Raw genomic sequence first — 13,866 nt, 5'->3', positions numbered from 1 at the left:
AGCCAAGAATGACCTTGAAATTCTGATCCTCCTGTTTCTATCTCCAGAGAGATGGAATTACAGGTGTGTATCATCATAGCCAGTTGACAAGGTGTTAGGGATTGAACTCAGCAAGCACTCTGTAAACCAAGCTACATCCTCAGCTCGGCTGTGCGCAGATGTTAGTTAGAAGTGCCAGAGCTTGTAGTGGGATCTTGAGTCCTAGAGGGTGGGTCTCAGAACCATGGACAGTGGGTGTTGCCCAATCTAGTCAACACTCTCCCCCACCTCACCAGTGACACACACACACACACACACACACACACACACACACACACACACACACACGTGCTTGTGTGAGGTCTCAGATGCTCTAATCTGGGCAACTATGAGGTCCACTAACCAGCCACCTGCCCACCTTTGGGGTCTCCAAATCCTCATTCTTCCAGTCACAAAGTGATTCTAGGCAAGTCAGTTCCCTTCTAAATGCCTTAGTTTCCCCATGAACAACAGCATTGACATTCTTGGTCTTGAAGGGCCTCCCCATTCTGTAAGAACAAAAGTAGGCGAATCCCTGGAGCAGGTCCTGGGACAGGCTGCTGGAACTTTGTGCCCTCAGGAAAGATCAGAACAGAGTGTGACACAGACGGACTGGGCCCTTAGGCCAGTGCTGGTCAGATATTGTGTGTGTCCATGTTTTTATATCAATTTAAAAGAAAGGATCTGGGTGTGATGAAGCAGGCCTATAACGCAACACTCAGGAGGCCAAGGCAGGAGGATCATAAGGTTGAAGCTGGCCTCTCAGCACAGTGAGACCCTGTCTCAAAAACAAACAATAAGAAAGACAATTAAAAGTAATGACAAATCATGTTTCTAGAGCCTTGTACCCATCAAGGCTTGGCCAAGCTTAGGGGAAAGGGGTGTCTAAGGGGAAATTAAAACTCCATGTTACCAACCCTCCCAGTGGGGCTGGAGCCAATTTCTTTCTGACTAAGAGCCTGTTTCTCCATCTGTGAAGAGAGGTGTGGAGCCCAGTCCTATTGAACACTTGGACCTCGTTATTTCCACACCGTCCAGAGACCTCAGTGCGGGGCCAGTTTCTGACTCCTGTGTCTCACCTCTGTCTGCTCATGCTCAAAGAGCTGAAGCTGCCTGTCAAAAGCCACACAGCTTTACAAATGTGCATGGGGCTGAGAGGATGTCTCAGCTCCTACCATGGATACCCAGCGCACTAGGTAAAAAAGGAAAAGGCCAGGTATGGGGGTGTGCTTGGGAACTCAGTACTGGGTAAGGGACTTAAAAAAAGCTCTGGGCTCACCAGCTGCCAGTCTAGAACTGGTGAGCTCCAGGCTCCATGAGAGACACACATACACACATTCAAGTATGGGCACCCACACAGAAACACACACATACGCACAGGCACGCATGCATACATGCGTACATGTGCACACACATATTCATGCTTCTGTACCCATTCACCCAAACACATCTTCCAAATGTGAATGCACACACACATGCACCCACACATGTAAACACACACACACACACACACATGTTATATAGCTTGTATGTGACAGAGTATAGAGTTGAACCTCTAACTACCAGACCTAAGTATAGCTTTATCCCCTTGGGCATTATCAGAAGATGGGGTCTGAGGGGCTAGACAGAAGGCTAGACAGGTAGGATAGAGTGGTGGGAGGAGATCGCCCTAAGTTCAGCAGCCCCCAGTGCCACTTCTTGGCTTTACTTCTTAAGAAAATGTCAGCTTAGGATTTGATTGGACCAGGCAGAGTGGAATGGACTATGGGCTCCCATCTGGGCATGCAGATGGCCCCACCCCAGGTAAGTTACTCTGAAGGGCAGGAGTGGGGATAGGGGTGGGAGCAGGATCTAGAAGAGGCCTTCACCTTGGGCCCCTCAGTGTTTCCCAGGGGAGCGAGTACAGGAGAGATGGGGTGCGGAGTAGGGGTAGGTAGAGTATTCAGTGATACATCGGAGGGTATTTCCAGCTGGAGGACAGGGTGTGGGAAGCCACAGGACAGTGTCCACAAAGACAGGCTGGAAAACAGCAGGCCACACAGGTCCCTTGGGTCACATCAGGGACCTGTGGCTTATAATATGGCTGAAAATATTTTAAACACTTTAGTTCTTATTTAAAACTGGATGGTTTTTACATTGAAATCCAAAATTTCAGTGTCTCTGAACCTTCTGGAAGATCTGAACTCAGGTTCCCTGTGATAAATGTTGGTTGGAGTGGTACGGGCTGGTTCTATCCCCACTTGTGATACGTTCTTGGGTCTAGAAGCAGTGCTGAGTTGGGATTCCTAAATCTGAGCACAAGGCCTCTCTGGCTGATGTTGTCCTCAAAGTGAAGAGACCAGGAAAGAAGAGGGGTGGGTGGAGGGCTTTGTGAGGATGATGGGATGTAATGCCAATGGCTCTGGGCCCTGAGTGCCTTCTAAGAGGTAAGAGGTGAGAGTGAGGGGAGCCCCAGTCTATGGTGGGGTGGCCACCCAGAGCAAGGGGTCAGAAAGCCCTTTTTATCTCTAGGAATGAGGTAGATTCTGCCTGATCATCCTTAAAGCATACACACACACACACACACACACACACACACACAACACACACACATACACACACACAACACACACACATACAACACACACACAACACACACACATACAACACACACAACACACACACACATACAACACACACATACAACACAAACACACACACACACACTTTCTCTGTTCCATTTGCAGTTTTGCTTACTGGCTCCTGTGAGAGCAGCTATAGTCATTTCTAAATACTCATTTAGAAAAATAGTCAAACCTTTCTATGCACCAAATATTTGCTACTCATTAAGTGGAGGGGAGGGGGGACTCAAACACCTTTATTTCAGCAACAAGCTCATCCAAAGACTGCAACTGTTTTGGTAGCTGGGGCCAAAACAAATGTTCCTCCCCCAAGGCCAAATGATTCCAGAATGTTTGCAAAATGTTTTTCACTCCTTTAAAAATACAGCAAAATGTACAAAGCACTACCATTAAAGAATATTAAAAACAGAAGGGGAAAAAGCCAAAAGACCAAGATGACACACATCTTGTGCCCCTCCCAACTTCTACATCCAGCGAGCTGCTCTTAGTGGCTGGTCCCATGGGGATGGAGAGGCCATGAGCTCTCTGCCCGGAGAGGTATGCAAGTATCCGTGATGTGCTCAAAATCTCACCCTGATGGGTTCTCTCTGAGCTGTCTGACCCTAAAGGATGCTGTAGTCACTGGAGCTCAGAGTACAACGTCTCTTGATGGAGAAGGTGGGAATCAGGAAGTGTTGACCCATCTAGCTCCACATGGCTGCCACGCTGGCCCAGCTGCTGGTCTGTGGTTGGCCTCTGCCCCGTCTATATTATAGGGAGACAGAGTTTTGGTCTGGCAGGGGAGGCAGGCTCCCCATTGGTGGGGGCAGTTTACACTCTGTCTAGAAGGCTCCACTGGACAGCAGGTGTTGGGACAGTTAAAGTGGTCCCCAACGAGTGACAGGATTGGCTTGGGCATATCAGAGAAACTTTGGAGAGATACCTGAGGGAAGATGGGGTAGGTCTAAGAACTAATGGTGTACAGGAGGGGAGGGGAGGCGCTTTATTTTCTTCAATGTATGAGGTCTCTTAAGAGCAGGGCAGTGGGTAGTGTTGGGTGGGGACAACATACTCAAGGTCGCCTTGGGCTCACCGATCCATACTCAATACTGGGGTGGGGCATAAAACCTAGGTGCTTGAGAAGCCTGTCTCTGAGGTGGATGGGAAGGCTGAGAGATGGTAGGGCAAGTGACTGGCTGACTGACTGGGTGACGGGGTGGCTGGCTGTGTGGTAAATGGGGAAGAGGGGACTCAGTGAATCTGCTCTGAGGAGGGCTGAAGGGGATGCTTCAGATGTTGATTAGGGTGTGACTAGGGTAGGTGGTCAGTATGGTATGCGCTATTGAGCCTGTGCGCACACACACATGGGTGGGTGGGCAGACAAAGCAGTGGACTTGTCTGTTGGTGGGTAAGCTGGTGAGTGCAAGCGTTAGAGCCTCAGTGTCTAGATTACAGGGAGACGTAAGTATGGAGAGAGGGCTGGTGGGTATGCAGTAGAGTGGAAGGGACTGATGGTTGGGGGGGGCTGGTGGGTGGGAGGGGCATGAATGGGTTTGGGTTGTGAGTGAGTGGGCTGGTGGGACCCTGCTGGGTTGATTGGTGGCTGGCACGTAGCTCTGGTTGCGTTTCCATATGCTAGTGAGTCCGTGGCCGGTGGTGGATGGTGCAGTGTGCTGGTCTGTCAGGAACAGGGGGAAGCATGCCGAGGCTGGGCCAGAGGTCAAGGTGGTGTGGGTGGAAGAAGGCCACTGTCAGCAGCATCTGCCTTGTCTCTTTCAGGGCACCAGCCACACATGGGAGACTCCTGGCCACGGAGCTCAGCTCATGAAGCAGCAGAGCTAAACCGTCAGTGCTGGGTCCTGGGGCACTGGGTGTGATGTGGCCCAAGCGCCCCTGCCTTCCTGCCATCACTGGCACACCCCTCCCACAGGACATGGAAGCCTGGTCTCTGTGCTGTGGACTCAGCTCTCCTGTCATGGAGACACCAGGCCTAGACTGCCACCGCTGCCTGGGTCTCAGGGCCCCAGAAATGGGTCAAGTGGGCCTGAGGGACTGTCCAGGTGGCACAGAGACTCAGAGACAGCAGCCACCACCACACCTAGAGCTCCACCCAGCTGGAAAGCCAGGAAGATCATGGGCATTGAGCACTGGATGCTGGACACCCACAGCCAGCCACCAAGTCAAGCGGGTGCCCAGAGGGGCAGGGTCCTGTGGGGACAGGGAGCAGGGCTTATTGAGGGAGAGGCAGTGTCTGCCTCTGTAGGGGCCACACAGCAGGCGCACAGTAGGGGCTCAATAAATGCTTGTTGACTCTGTTCTCTTGCTATGTATGGGCTGGCTCCCCCATCATTAACTTACCCCAGAGGTGTGAGCCCTGGACACTGAGATCAGGGCCAAACATTATGGATGAGCTAGAGTCCTGCCCAGCCTGGGGAAGATCAAGACAGAGACAGGTGGGCAGAGCAGGAAGGACAGGCCAGGAGCTAGACGCAGAGCATGTGTCCAGGAACTTCAGCAATGTGACACCACCCTGACCCTGGAGATGCTTTACCCTGTGTCTAGGGCTACTTTACATACAACCTCTGGCTCAGCTGCGTGGGGAAGATAACAATTGCCATCTTGACTTTGAGAGCTCGGGGTCCAGAGAGGGAAGGTTCTTGCTTGAGATTAGAGGTGACATGTGGGACATTAAACTAGACTCACTCCCAAAAGCCTAATCCTGCCCTGAAGGATTGGCAGACCCAGGCAGAATGTGGTCTTCTCCTTCACTCATCTACCCATTGCCCATCCATGACCCACCATCCCGCCAGCCAGCCATTTAGTCAGCATTTAGCCACTCATCTGCCCATCCATTCATCCATACAAGATCCATCCATTCACCATCCACTCACCCATCATCCAGCATTTACCCACCCGCCCATCTATGTATCATGACCCTTTAATCAACATCCACCCATCCACTCATATATGGTTCATCTATCTAATCATTCACTCATTTAGCAGCATGTAGCCACTCATCACCTATCCATCCCTCCATCTACCCATCCATCCATCCATCCATCCATCCAACCATCCATCCATCCATCCATCCATCCATCCATCCAACCATCCATCCATCCATCCAACAGTCCATCCATCCATCCATCCATTCATCCATCTAACCATCCATCCATCCATACACCCTCAACTATCCATTCACCCATCTATTATCCCTTTGTCACTCTCATTCCTCCCTTTGTCAATCATCCATCCACCCATCCATACCTCAGCCATCTTTATCATCCAGTTATCTATTGGTGCATCTGTCTACATACAGGCATCATCTATTGTGCCCCTACTGTGTGCCACACAGTGTGGTAGGCCCCTGAGATGGGACACTGAAGCTTCCAGAGAAGCAGACAAGGGGTGGAATAGGAGGTGACAGTTCAGTGTTTGAGTGCTGGGTGTGGTACCTGCTCTGGAGTCAGACTGCCTAGCATCAGATCCTGTCTCCTCAGCCCCGGTGGCCTTACCCTGTAGATGGGACTCTTCACTGTACCTACCTCTTATAGCTGCTGGGGGTGGGGTGTGGGAATGGCATAGACTGGTGCCTGTGAGCACAGGGAGCAGAGTCTGGACCATGGAAAGCACCCTGCCATCATGTCAATGGGGAGAGTTGAGGCCATGGACCTGGGGCGGTGCCTGTTGGAGACTACCTGAAGGATTGGTGATCAAGGAAATGATACCCAAGTCATCTTGCTGATGTCAGATTGTGGAAGGAAGGACAGGACAGGAGAAGGCTTTCAAATGGCCCAAAGACAAGCATGGAGGAAAAGGAGGTTTGTGGGGAGTGGAACCAGGCTGCAGAGAGGATTCAAAGCTTCCTCGGAGGACCTGTAGCTTGGGAACAGCTCTGGGCAGGGTGGGACCGGCTAAGGTGAGGTATGTAGAAAGTCACCACAGCTCCAGGCTAGAGATGATGATGAGGGCAGGACTCCCGTGTGCTTGCAGCCCTAAGTGGGAGGAGAGTGCTGTGGTTGAGGAAAGAGGCCCATGGAGGGTCAGGTGGCTGACTCAGGGGCCATGAGGAGGGATTGGCATGGGAGGAGAGGACTTCAATGTCTGTTCTGGGTCAGGAGGAGCACCTAGGGGCAAAGGATGACTACATGCTTCTGTGTGCAGGTAGGCCTGTGCTCAGAGGACACCAGAAAACCAGTATGGGGAGCTGTGGCACGGACCTTTCACAAGTGGGAGCCACTGGGCTGGGTCCTGAGCATGGTCACTGGTCTGAATCTGACCCTGCCACCAGGAATTCTGTAGGTCTTAGTGGTCATCCACGGGCCTTGTGAAGTTGGCCACGGGCCCCAGAAGGTCCAAGAAATGATTTTAGTTGCAAAACTGCCATCTATTTTAATAGCTGTGTTTATGTAAATGTGTATTAGAAAACAGTGTATGGGCGTGTCCACGCTCCAGATGCAGGCGCTTCTGCGTAGAGTGAACCACAATAGGCGTTTCAGTAAAAAGAGTTGGCTTAAAGAAAAATACTAAATAAATAATCATGCAAGTGGTCTGTGATTGTGGTATGTGGGTGACTGGAACGGGGTTATTGCCAGGAGAGAAGAAAGGGAGGGTGGACATGGAGCCGTGAGACTTCAGATCCTCCTGGGAAGCCGTTGGAACCCAGCTGTCTTCCAGTATAGCAGGAAGGCTGCTGCCAGATAAAAGGAAGCAGTTCCAGATTAGTGACAACATGGGTCTTACAGTCCCCTTCTTGAGAGCTGTCTTCCTGTTGGGAGCAAAAGCCACTGTACTTCTTGCCTGGAGCTACAATCGGAAGGTACCACTTGGTCCGGGAGAGGCCACAAACCAACCACCCAGAGCCCTGGAAGTGGGGCGAGGGCCGAACTACACGGGCTCAGCAGCTGCTTCACCCCCTGAGCAGGTGCACGCCTGTCACTCTTCCCAGGCCTGGACCACATGTGGCCATTGATCTTTAGAAGCTGACTTGGGCCAGGCTGACAGTTCACAGACACCATGCTAGAAGTGCAGTGTATCATTGTTCAGGTCTGGGGGTGTGACACAACTCCCAGGCCTCAGCAGGGGCTGTCTCAGAGCCTGCAGGCTCCCTGATGCAGAGGGACCCATGGCTGTCTTTCCCTGGCCAAAGCTGATGGGCAGGCCCCAGTCACCACTGCTTCCCTGTGTTTGTGGCCTCGATGAGTGGTCACCCGCCGCCCCACCCCACCACAGCACCGGGACCTGGTCACACACTCATCTCCCAGGTAATGGAAATGTCAGGTTGATTCATGAGCCTTTGCTGCCAGGCCTGATGAGAAGGCTGGCAGGAGTCACAGCTATGGAGGAGGAAGTGAGGGCTGCACAAAGCCTCCTGATGTGCACTTGGACAGACCTAGGTGTGAATCCTGCCATCTCAGTGGCTGACCCCAACAAGTCACCAGGAGACCAGGGGCACACACACACAGAGCATAGCTGTACACTGAGCTGCCACAAGGAAACAAGATGGAGAAACATAATAGGGCAGGAGATTACCCATGCCACCCCTAACAATAAGAAAGCCACTTCAAAGAGAGAGCGGGGCAAGTGGAAACTGTAAGGGGCCACGGACGCCATGGCTGAAGCATGAGGCAGGAGACACTAGGTAAAATGTGTGTTATACACACAGCCTGTGCAAAGGCTCTGGGGTTGAGAGGTACCCTCAGGTAGACTGCATGGTACTGTGGCAGAACCTAGTGCTTGAAGCTTGGGGTAAGGATGGGCTGCCCCTGAACAGACTTCTGGGATTTGATGTTGGAGACCCCAGGACTATGGCAAAGACTGGGGACCTCATGAGGGATGCCAGATTGATGGGGTCTTTGGACAGGTAGGGTCAGTACATGCTGCTCTTGTGTTGAGGTTTCCTTTTGGCTGTGTGTGCCTGGAGACAGGGTGAACTGAGGGACTGAACCAGGCCTTGGGGGAGGTGGTAGCTTAGGCATTAGAGTCAAATGTTCAGAGGAGGGAGGGTTAGGAAGGGTGGCTGGAAGCTGGCCTTGCTGAAGGCTTGCTCTGGATGTGATTCTGGACAGGCAGAGACACGGGAGGCCAGGTAGGCCTTGAGAGATTCAGGCAACAGTTCTCTGGATGGAAGGATAGGGATGTGTTCCCTACCTCTATGGAAATCAGATTCTGGATGGTGTGTGAGCTGGGAAGGGCTGAGTTCTAAGAGTCCCTGGCCTGGGCTGGTGCTCTGGGCTCTTAGTACCCTTGTACTGACTAGTCTGTCAACTTGACACAAGCAAGCATCATCAGAGACGATAACCTAACCTGAGAAACTGCCTGTGTAAAACTGGGCTGTGGGCAAGTCTAGAGTGATTGCTGCACAAGGGCTCAGCTCATTGTGGGCAGTACCACCCCAGAGCCTGTGGAACTAGCAGTATAAGAAGGCAGGCCGAGCAAGCCGTGAGGAAGCAACCAGTAAGCAGCACCCCTCTGTGGCCTGTCCATTAGTTCCTGTCTCCAGGTTCCTGCCCAGTTTGAGTTCTTGCCTTGGCTTCTCTCAATGGATGGCGACTCTGGGTATGTAAGCTAGATAAACCCTTTCCTTCACAACCTGCTTCTGGTCATGGTGCTCCAGCACAGCAACAGAGACTAACAACCCACAACTGCTGCTCAGCTCTACCCAGGCCACTGTGTGTCCGACCCAACAGTGGTACAGTCACTGTCATGAGGAGAAGCCAGTCTTCTGCCCTGGGGATCCCACTGTGGACAGACAGGAAAGTACTGTAGGGCTTTGCCTGTCCCCTGGCCAGTCCGTCTTGGACTACTCGCCACTGAGCTCCCATACTGTCACCTGTGATTTCCTGGGAGACTGTGGCCTGCTGATGGAGTGGGTCTGACTGAGCTAGGGAAGGGGGCTAGGAGGAGGCAGGGGGCTGTTATACAGAAATAAGGTCTGAGACAGGGAGAGGACAAGCTGGGGACAGGGCTAGCTGGGGTGTGCCCCCCCTTCCCTTGCTTGGTAGAGAGCAAGTTGGGTGGAGTCTCAGAATTGGTAGAAAAGAGAGCCTACTACAAAAGACAGGGGTAAGCATGGAGTGTAGGGTGGGGCATGGCTTTGTCCCATCAACGGCTGTGAGAAGCTTTTGGAGCAATCAACTGTGGCTGAACACAGAAGAGGGGCAGGCCAGAGGGTGGCTTATTGCCCTGGCAGTCTCCATTAATGTCACACAGTTCCAAGATCCCTGCATCATGCTCTTAAGAGTCTCCCTAGAAGACTTAGCTGAATGTCTCTTGGAGGGATGCCTGTGAAGTCCAAGGTCTGGATGCTGGGGCAACTCCAGAAGCTGCTGTGCAGTCTGGGTAGGGAAGCCTGGGTCGGAGCCCAGACTCCATTGGGGTAACACCACCGGGGGAGCTCAGGAGAGGGGGACTTGGGTTGGGCATGGAGGATGGTGCACCTGTGCTACAACTCAGGTCAGCCAGCCGTAGAAGCACTGCACAACATGCAGTGTGCTGGGAGGAGGGCAGCCACAGCAAATGAGGCCTGTGTCCATCACCCACAGGCCCGTTTACCTGGAGGAGGGTATATGCTGGCTACTATTGACACTGTTGCTCTTATAATGAAACAAGCAGCCAAGAGCTGCCCTTCTGCTGTGAGCCGACCAGTTTCCAGGGAGGCCTGCAGACCGCATGTGCATGGTGTTAGGAACGTGCAACGTCTGTGATCTGGGACACAGCCTTGGCACTAGTGGGCATGCAGCCTTGTACAAACTCTCTGGCCTGTGGCAGGTCCTCAAGGCTGGGGCCTCCCGGCAAACACTGTTGCCACAGCCTTGCTCCTTCCCTTCGCATGTGCTCCTTGCCTTGACCTCCTGGCTGTTAAGGACATGAAATCCATCAGAACAAAGGGGCCATGGGGGCATCTAGAGAGTACCACCCTAGGACATTTCTACTGCCAGCCTCACTCACACCCAGTCACTTCATATGTGACATGGATTAAATGGTTTTCCGGTGTCTGTTTTCATGGTGGCAGGCGGATTCCTTGGAGAAAGAGAGTCCAATACCTCGTCCCCACCTGCGGGCAGTGCAGGCTCAGCTCAGAGGGGCCTGAATGTTCAGCAAGCCTCAGGCCCCCCAGCCCTGGCTTAGGGCTGGAGACAACAAGGACCTCCTCTGGCTGACAACATCCAGTGCACCACACTCTATTCTTAATAACATCTTTTATTGATTTTGTAAGAAAAAATAAACATTTGTTTGACAGTTAATGGTTGTGCCAGCGCCTTCCCTCTGAGAGTGCATGGAATACACACTTATAAACACCCACCAAGTATCTGGAGGGAGCACGCCAAGGTCAGTCTTAGGTGTTCCAGAAAAATCTACCTGAGCCCACCCCAAGGAGTAGAAGCTGGATTCCTGTTAAAGGAGTGGCCCTGATCCGCCTAGAGTTGGTTTGATGGCTCTCCTGGGAGTAAGTGGAGGAGCCAGGGGGTGGGGGTGGGGAGGCCCTGGAGGCTACAGAGATGATGGATTCTCATCAGAGAAGCAATCCTATCTGCTTGTCAGCTGGATCTGAATTAAAACATCTGTACAGCTGCTGGGTGTTGCTGCTTAAAAGGGTTTGTGATTCTTGGTAGTATCAGAATGTACTGAGTTCGGCACCATGGCACCGCCCCACTGGGCCCCGAGCCAGGAAAATAACAGATTAATATTTGGAAGCAGAAATTACCCACTACTGGGAGACTGATTAGGTCCCTGATCTGAGCTTGTTCCATAGATGTACACACAGGTATGGGGCTCTGGGCTGCAGGGAGAAGAAGCAGGGCTGAGCCTAGGCCCTCCCAACTCTGACTTGCAGGTAGAGGGTGTGTGTGTGCACGCGCGCGTGTGTTGTGATAGGAGGAGATGTAGGGGCTAAGGGCAGGTTTCAGCACTCGCTACAGCTCACTTCCTCTCCTCAGCAGGACACATGTCCTTGACCCATCCTGAATCAGGCTTGAACAGAGGACTAGCCCCATCAGGTCTCCAGAGGCACTGGATAGAGGAGCTGCAGCACAGTGGCCTCTTAGCAGCTGTTGCCCTTAGTGAGGAGGGCTGTGTAGTGGAGGAGGGGCACAGGCTCCATGGTCTTGGTACTGAGTTCTGGGCCTGGGTCAGGGGCTGCCTAGGACTCGGGTGCCAGAGGCCCTGCTCTTATGAACCTCACAGGAGAGGCACAGAGAGGAACCAAGTGTTCCTGGCTCCCAGCAGCCAGCCCTGTGTCGCAGGGAGCAGCTATCCTGTTCTTGACCCTTTCGCCTGACTCCTATGGCTCCTGGGGCTGTGATTCAAGTCCCTTGTCCCTCCATGCTCTTCCAGCCCGAGGGGTCCCAGCTGGCCAGCCCTGAAGTCTGAGGGACACCGCTGCTGTTTGGGGCTGGTGATGGAGCCTAGCCAGCCCGAAGAGGCTCTCCCTCCTGCTCCAGTCAGCACCGCCAACGCCTTGAGCTCTCCTTCTCACGTATGCAGGTTTTGGGACGTAAGGCTGTGGAAACAGGGCACAGGAGGTGTGAGTTACACTGCCCTTGAGAACAACTATATACCTGGCTGGCCATTCAGATAGGTGGAGACCTGGCTAGGCCTAAGTTCTGGGCACCCTGCCTAACCTATCCCATGCATGGAATGGACTCTATCATGCCATCCTCAGGGCCTTTGCCTATATTATCAGATGTCTTTTAGGACTCAGCTCAAATGCCACCTGCCCCATGGAGCCTTCCACTTGGTTTTCTTTCCTGTTTCCCCACAGTGTACCTTCTCTCTTGACCACAGGGAAGCTACTCTGGGACAAGAGTGAAGGGGAAGACGTTTTAGGTGGGCAGGGCAAGGCCAGTGTACTTGACTTCCTCTCCATATAGACCAAGCCTCTGACAGGCATGCCCAGGGCAGAGGCATGCCACCCACCTGGGTCAGCAGTGGCTGGCTTCCTGCGAGAGGTGGTGATGACCTGGTTTTCATTCATCATTTGTATGTCCTGGTCTTCCTCAGGCTTACTGCAGAAGGGGAGACAGAAGGCGCATCAGGCCCCAGACCACGTCCCGCCATCCATCTTCATTAGGGCTGGTGAGGGGCATACCTGATGATGGTGTGTTTCTCCTGGTGACAGAAGTCAGTGTCCTCGGCAAAAAGGATGGTGTGGTGGGGCACGGTAGGCTCACATGTGGGTAGGATGCCCCCAACCACGTGGCTCACCATGGCAAGAATGCCATTGTACACCAGCAAGTCATCCACCAGCAGCTAAGAGACAGAGTAGGAGTGAGGCCCAGGCACCCTCCCACATTTACCCCAACCCTAGCAATGCAACCCAAGCCCAAGGATCTCCCCCACACTGGCAGGGAGGGCATGTGTTGTCAGCTTGGGCTGCAGATTTGGAAGTTGAGGCTGGGGGATGTTCTCAGCACTGGGTGACCAAATGTAGAGATGAGGCAGACTCAGTCTCTATCCCCCACGGCTTTGGATCATTTCCAGGCCATTTCCCTGCTCTCAGGACCAGGTACTTCCAAGGTTATAACTGGGGATCGAGACTAAACTGCACCAAATGATAACTGCCCCAGCCTAATTTCCAGCAAGCACAAGGATCTCCCACACCAGCTAGTGGAGACTCACGCCAAACTCCTTCACCCCTCGCTGAGGTGTTTTCGTGTAATTCCACAGTTTGATCATAGACACAGTGGTGGGCAGATCGAAAATGACATACACTCGGTTCACCTGTCAGAGAGCAAAGCTAATTGAAGCAGCTGTGTTTGGAAGCAGAGCTTCGGGCAGGGCCCAGACACCAGGGCAGGGAGCTGGGCCCCACTCTTCACGTGGGAGCCTGGCGGTCTGTTGCTTCTCTTCTCCTCAGAGCCCATTTTGAGTCAAGTCACGTGTAGTTGCGTTTGAAATAAACTGCTGAGCTGGCTCTGGAAGGGCCTTCGGCCTCCTGCTGCTGTGGCTCTCATTTAAATACTGGCAGAGAATTGAGGGCAGCCCTGCCTTCTGTTCATCGGGTCAAGCCCAGGGACAGTTTCCACCTGCAGAGGCCAGGAGCTTCTCGCCACCAAACAATGTGCATGGTGCTGACCCATTTGTCCTTTCCCAGGGTTTCTTCCAACCCATGCCTGCTGGGGAATTATTCAGTGACTAGCACCCAGCCCCAGATTAGCAGCAGGCTCCACATCACAAAGGGGCCACTTGGAAGGCCAAATAAAGAACTAAGTGTGAATGAGCCCGGCCTGCAGCATGCAGTGGCCTGCAA

At 52.9% G+C, this 13,866-nt stretch overlaps 2 protein-coding genes across 22 annotated transcripts in view; one reads left to right on the top strand and one right to left on the bottom strand.

The window, feature by feature from the left end:
* Positions 1 to 7,172, top strand: part of Gsg1l (GSG1-like) — a 207,533-nt gene extending 200,361 nt beyond the window's left edge. For 6 of the 7 annotated variants that reach the window (XM_087582842.1, XM_087582826.1, XM_087582860.1 and 3 more), the window contains one exon: positions 4,398 to 4,944. In XM_087582842.1, the coding sequence (XP_087438968.1) occupies positions 4,398 to 4,495 (98 nt within the window). In that variant the 3' untranslated portion in view covers positions 4,496 to 4,944. 7 annotated transcript variants of the gene reach the window in all.
* A 3,627-nt stretch (positions 7,173 to 10,799) lies between these two features.
* The window catches only part of Katnip (katanin interacting protein), a 166,341-nt gene continuing 163,274 nt past the window's right edge, over positions 10,800 to 13,866 (bottom strand). For all 15 annotated transcript variants that reach the window (XR_015630535.1, XM_087571703.1, XM_087571723.1 and 12 more), the window contains 4 exon segments: positions 13,236 to 13,337; positions 12,706 to 12,866; positions 12,534 to 12,622; positions 10,800 to 12,117 (listed from right to left, as the gene is read on the bottom strand). Coding sequence is in view for 14 of the 15 variants with exons in the window: in XM_087571703.1 (XP_087427829.1) it covers positions 12,059 to 12,117; positions 12,534 to 12,622; positions 12,706 to 12,866; positions 13,236 to 13,337 (411 nt within the window). In the remaining variant the exon portion in view is untranslated.

This window comes from Rattus norvegicus, chromosome 1 (assembly GCF_021556685.1).
Source record: "Rattus norvegicus strain SHRSP/BbbUtx chromosome 1, alternate assembly SHRSP_T2T, whole genome shotgun sequence".
Taxonomy (NCBI): Eukaryota; Metazoa; Chordata; class Mammalia; order Rodentia; family Muridae; genus Rattus; species Rattus norvegicus.
The sequence above is the reverse complement of the archived record's forward strand: the minus strand, read 5'-3'. Positions and strand labels throughout refer to the sequence as shown.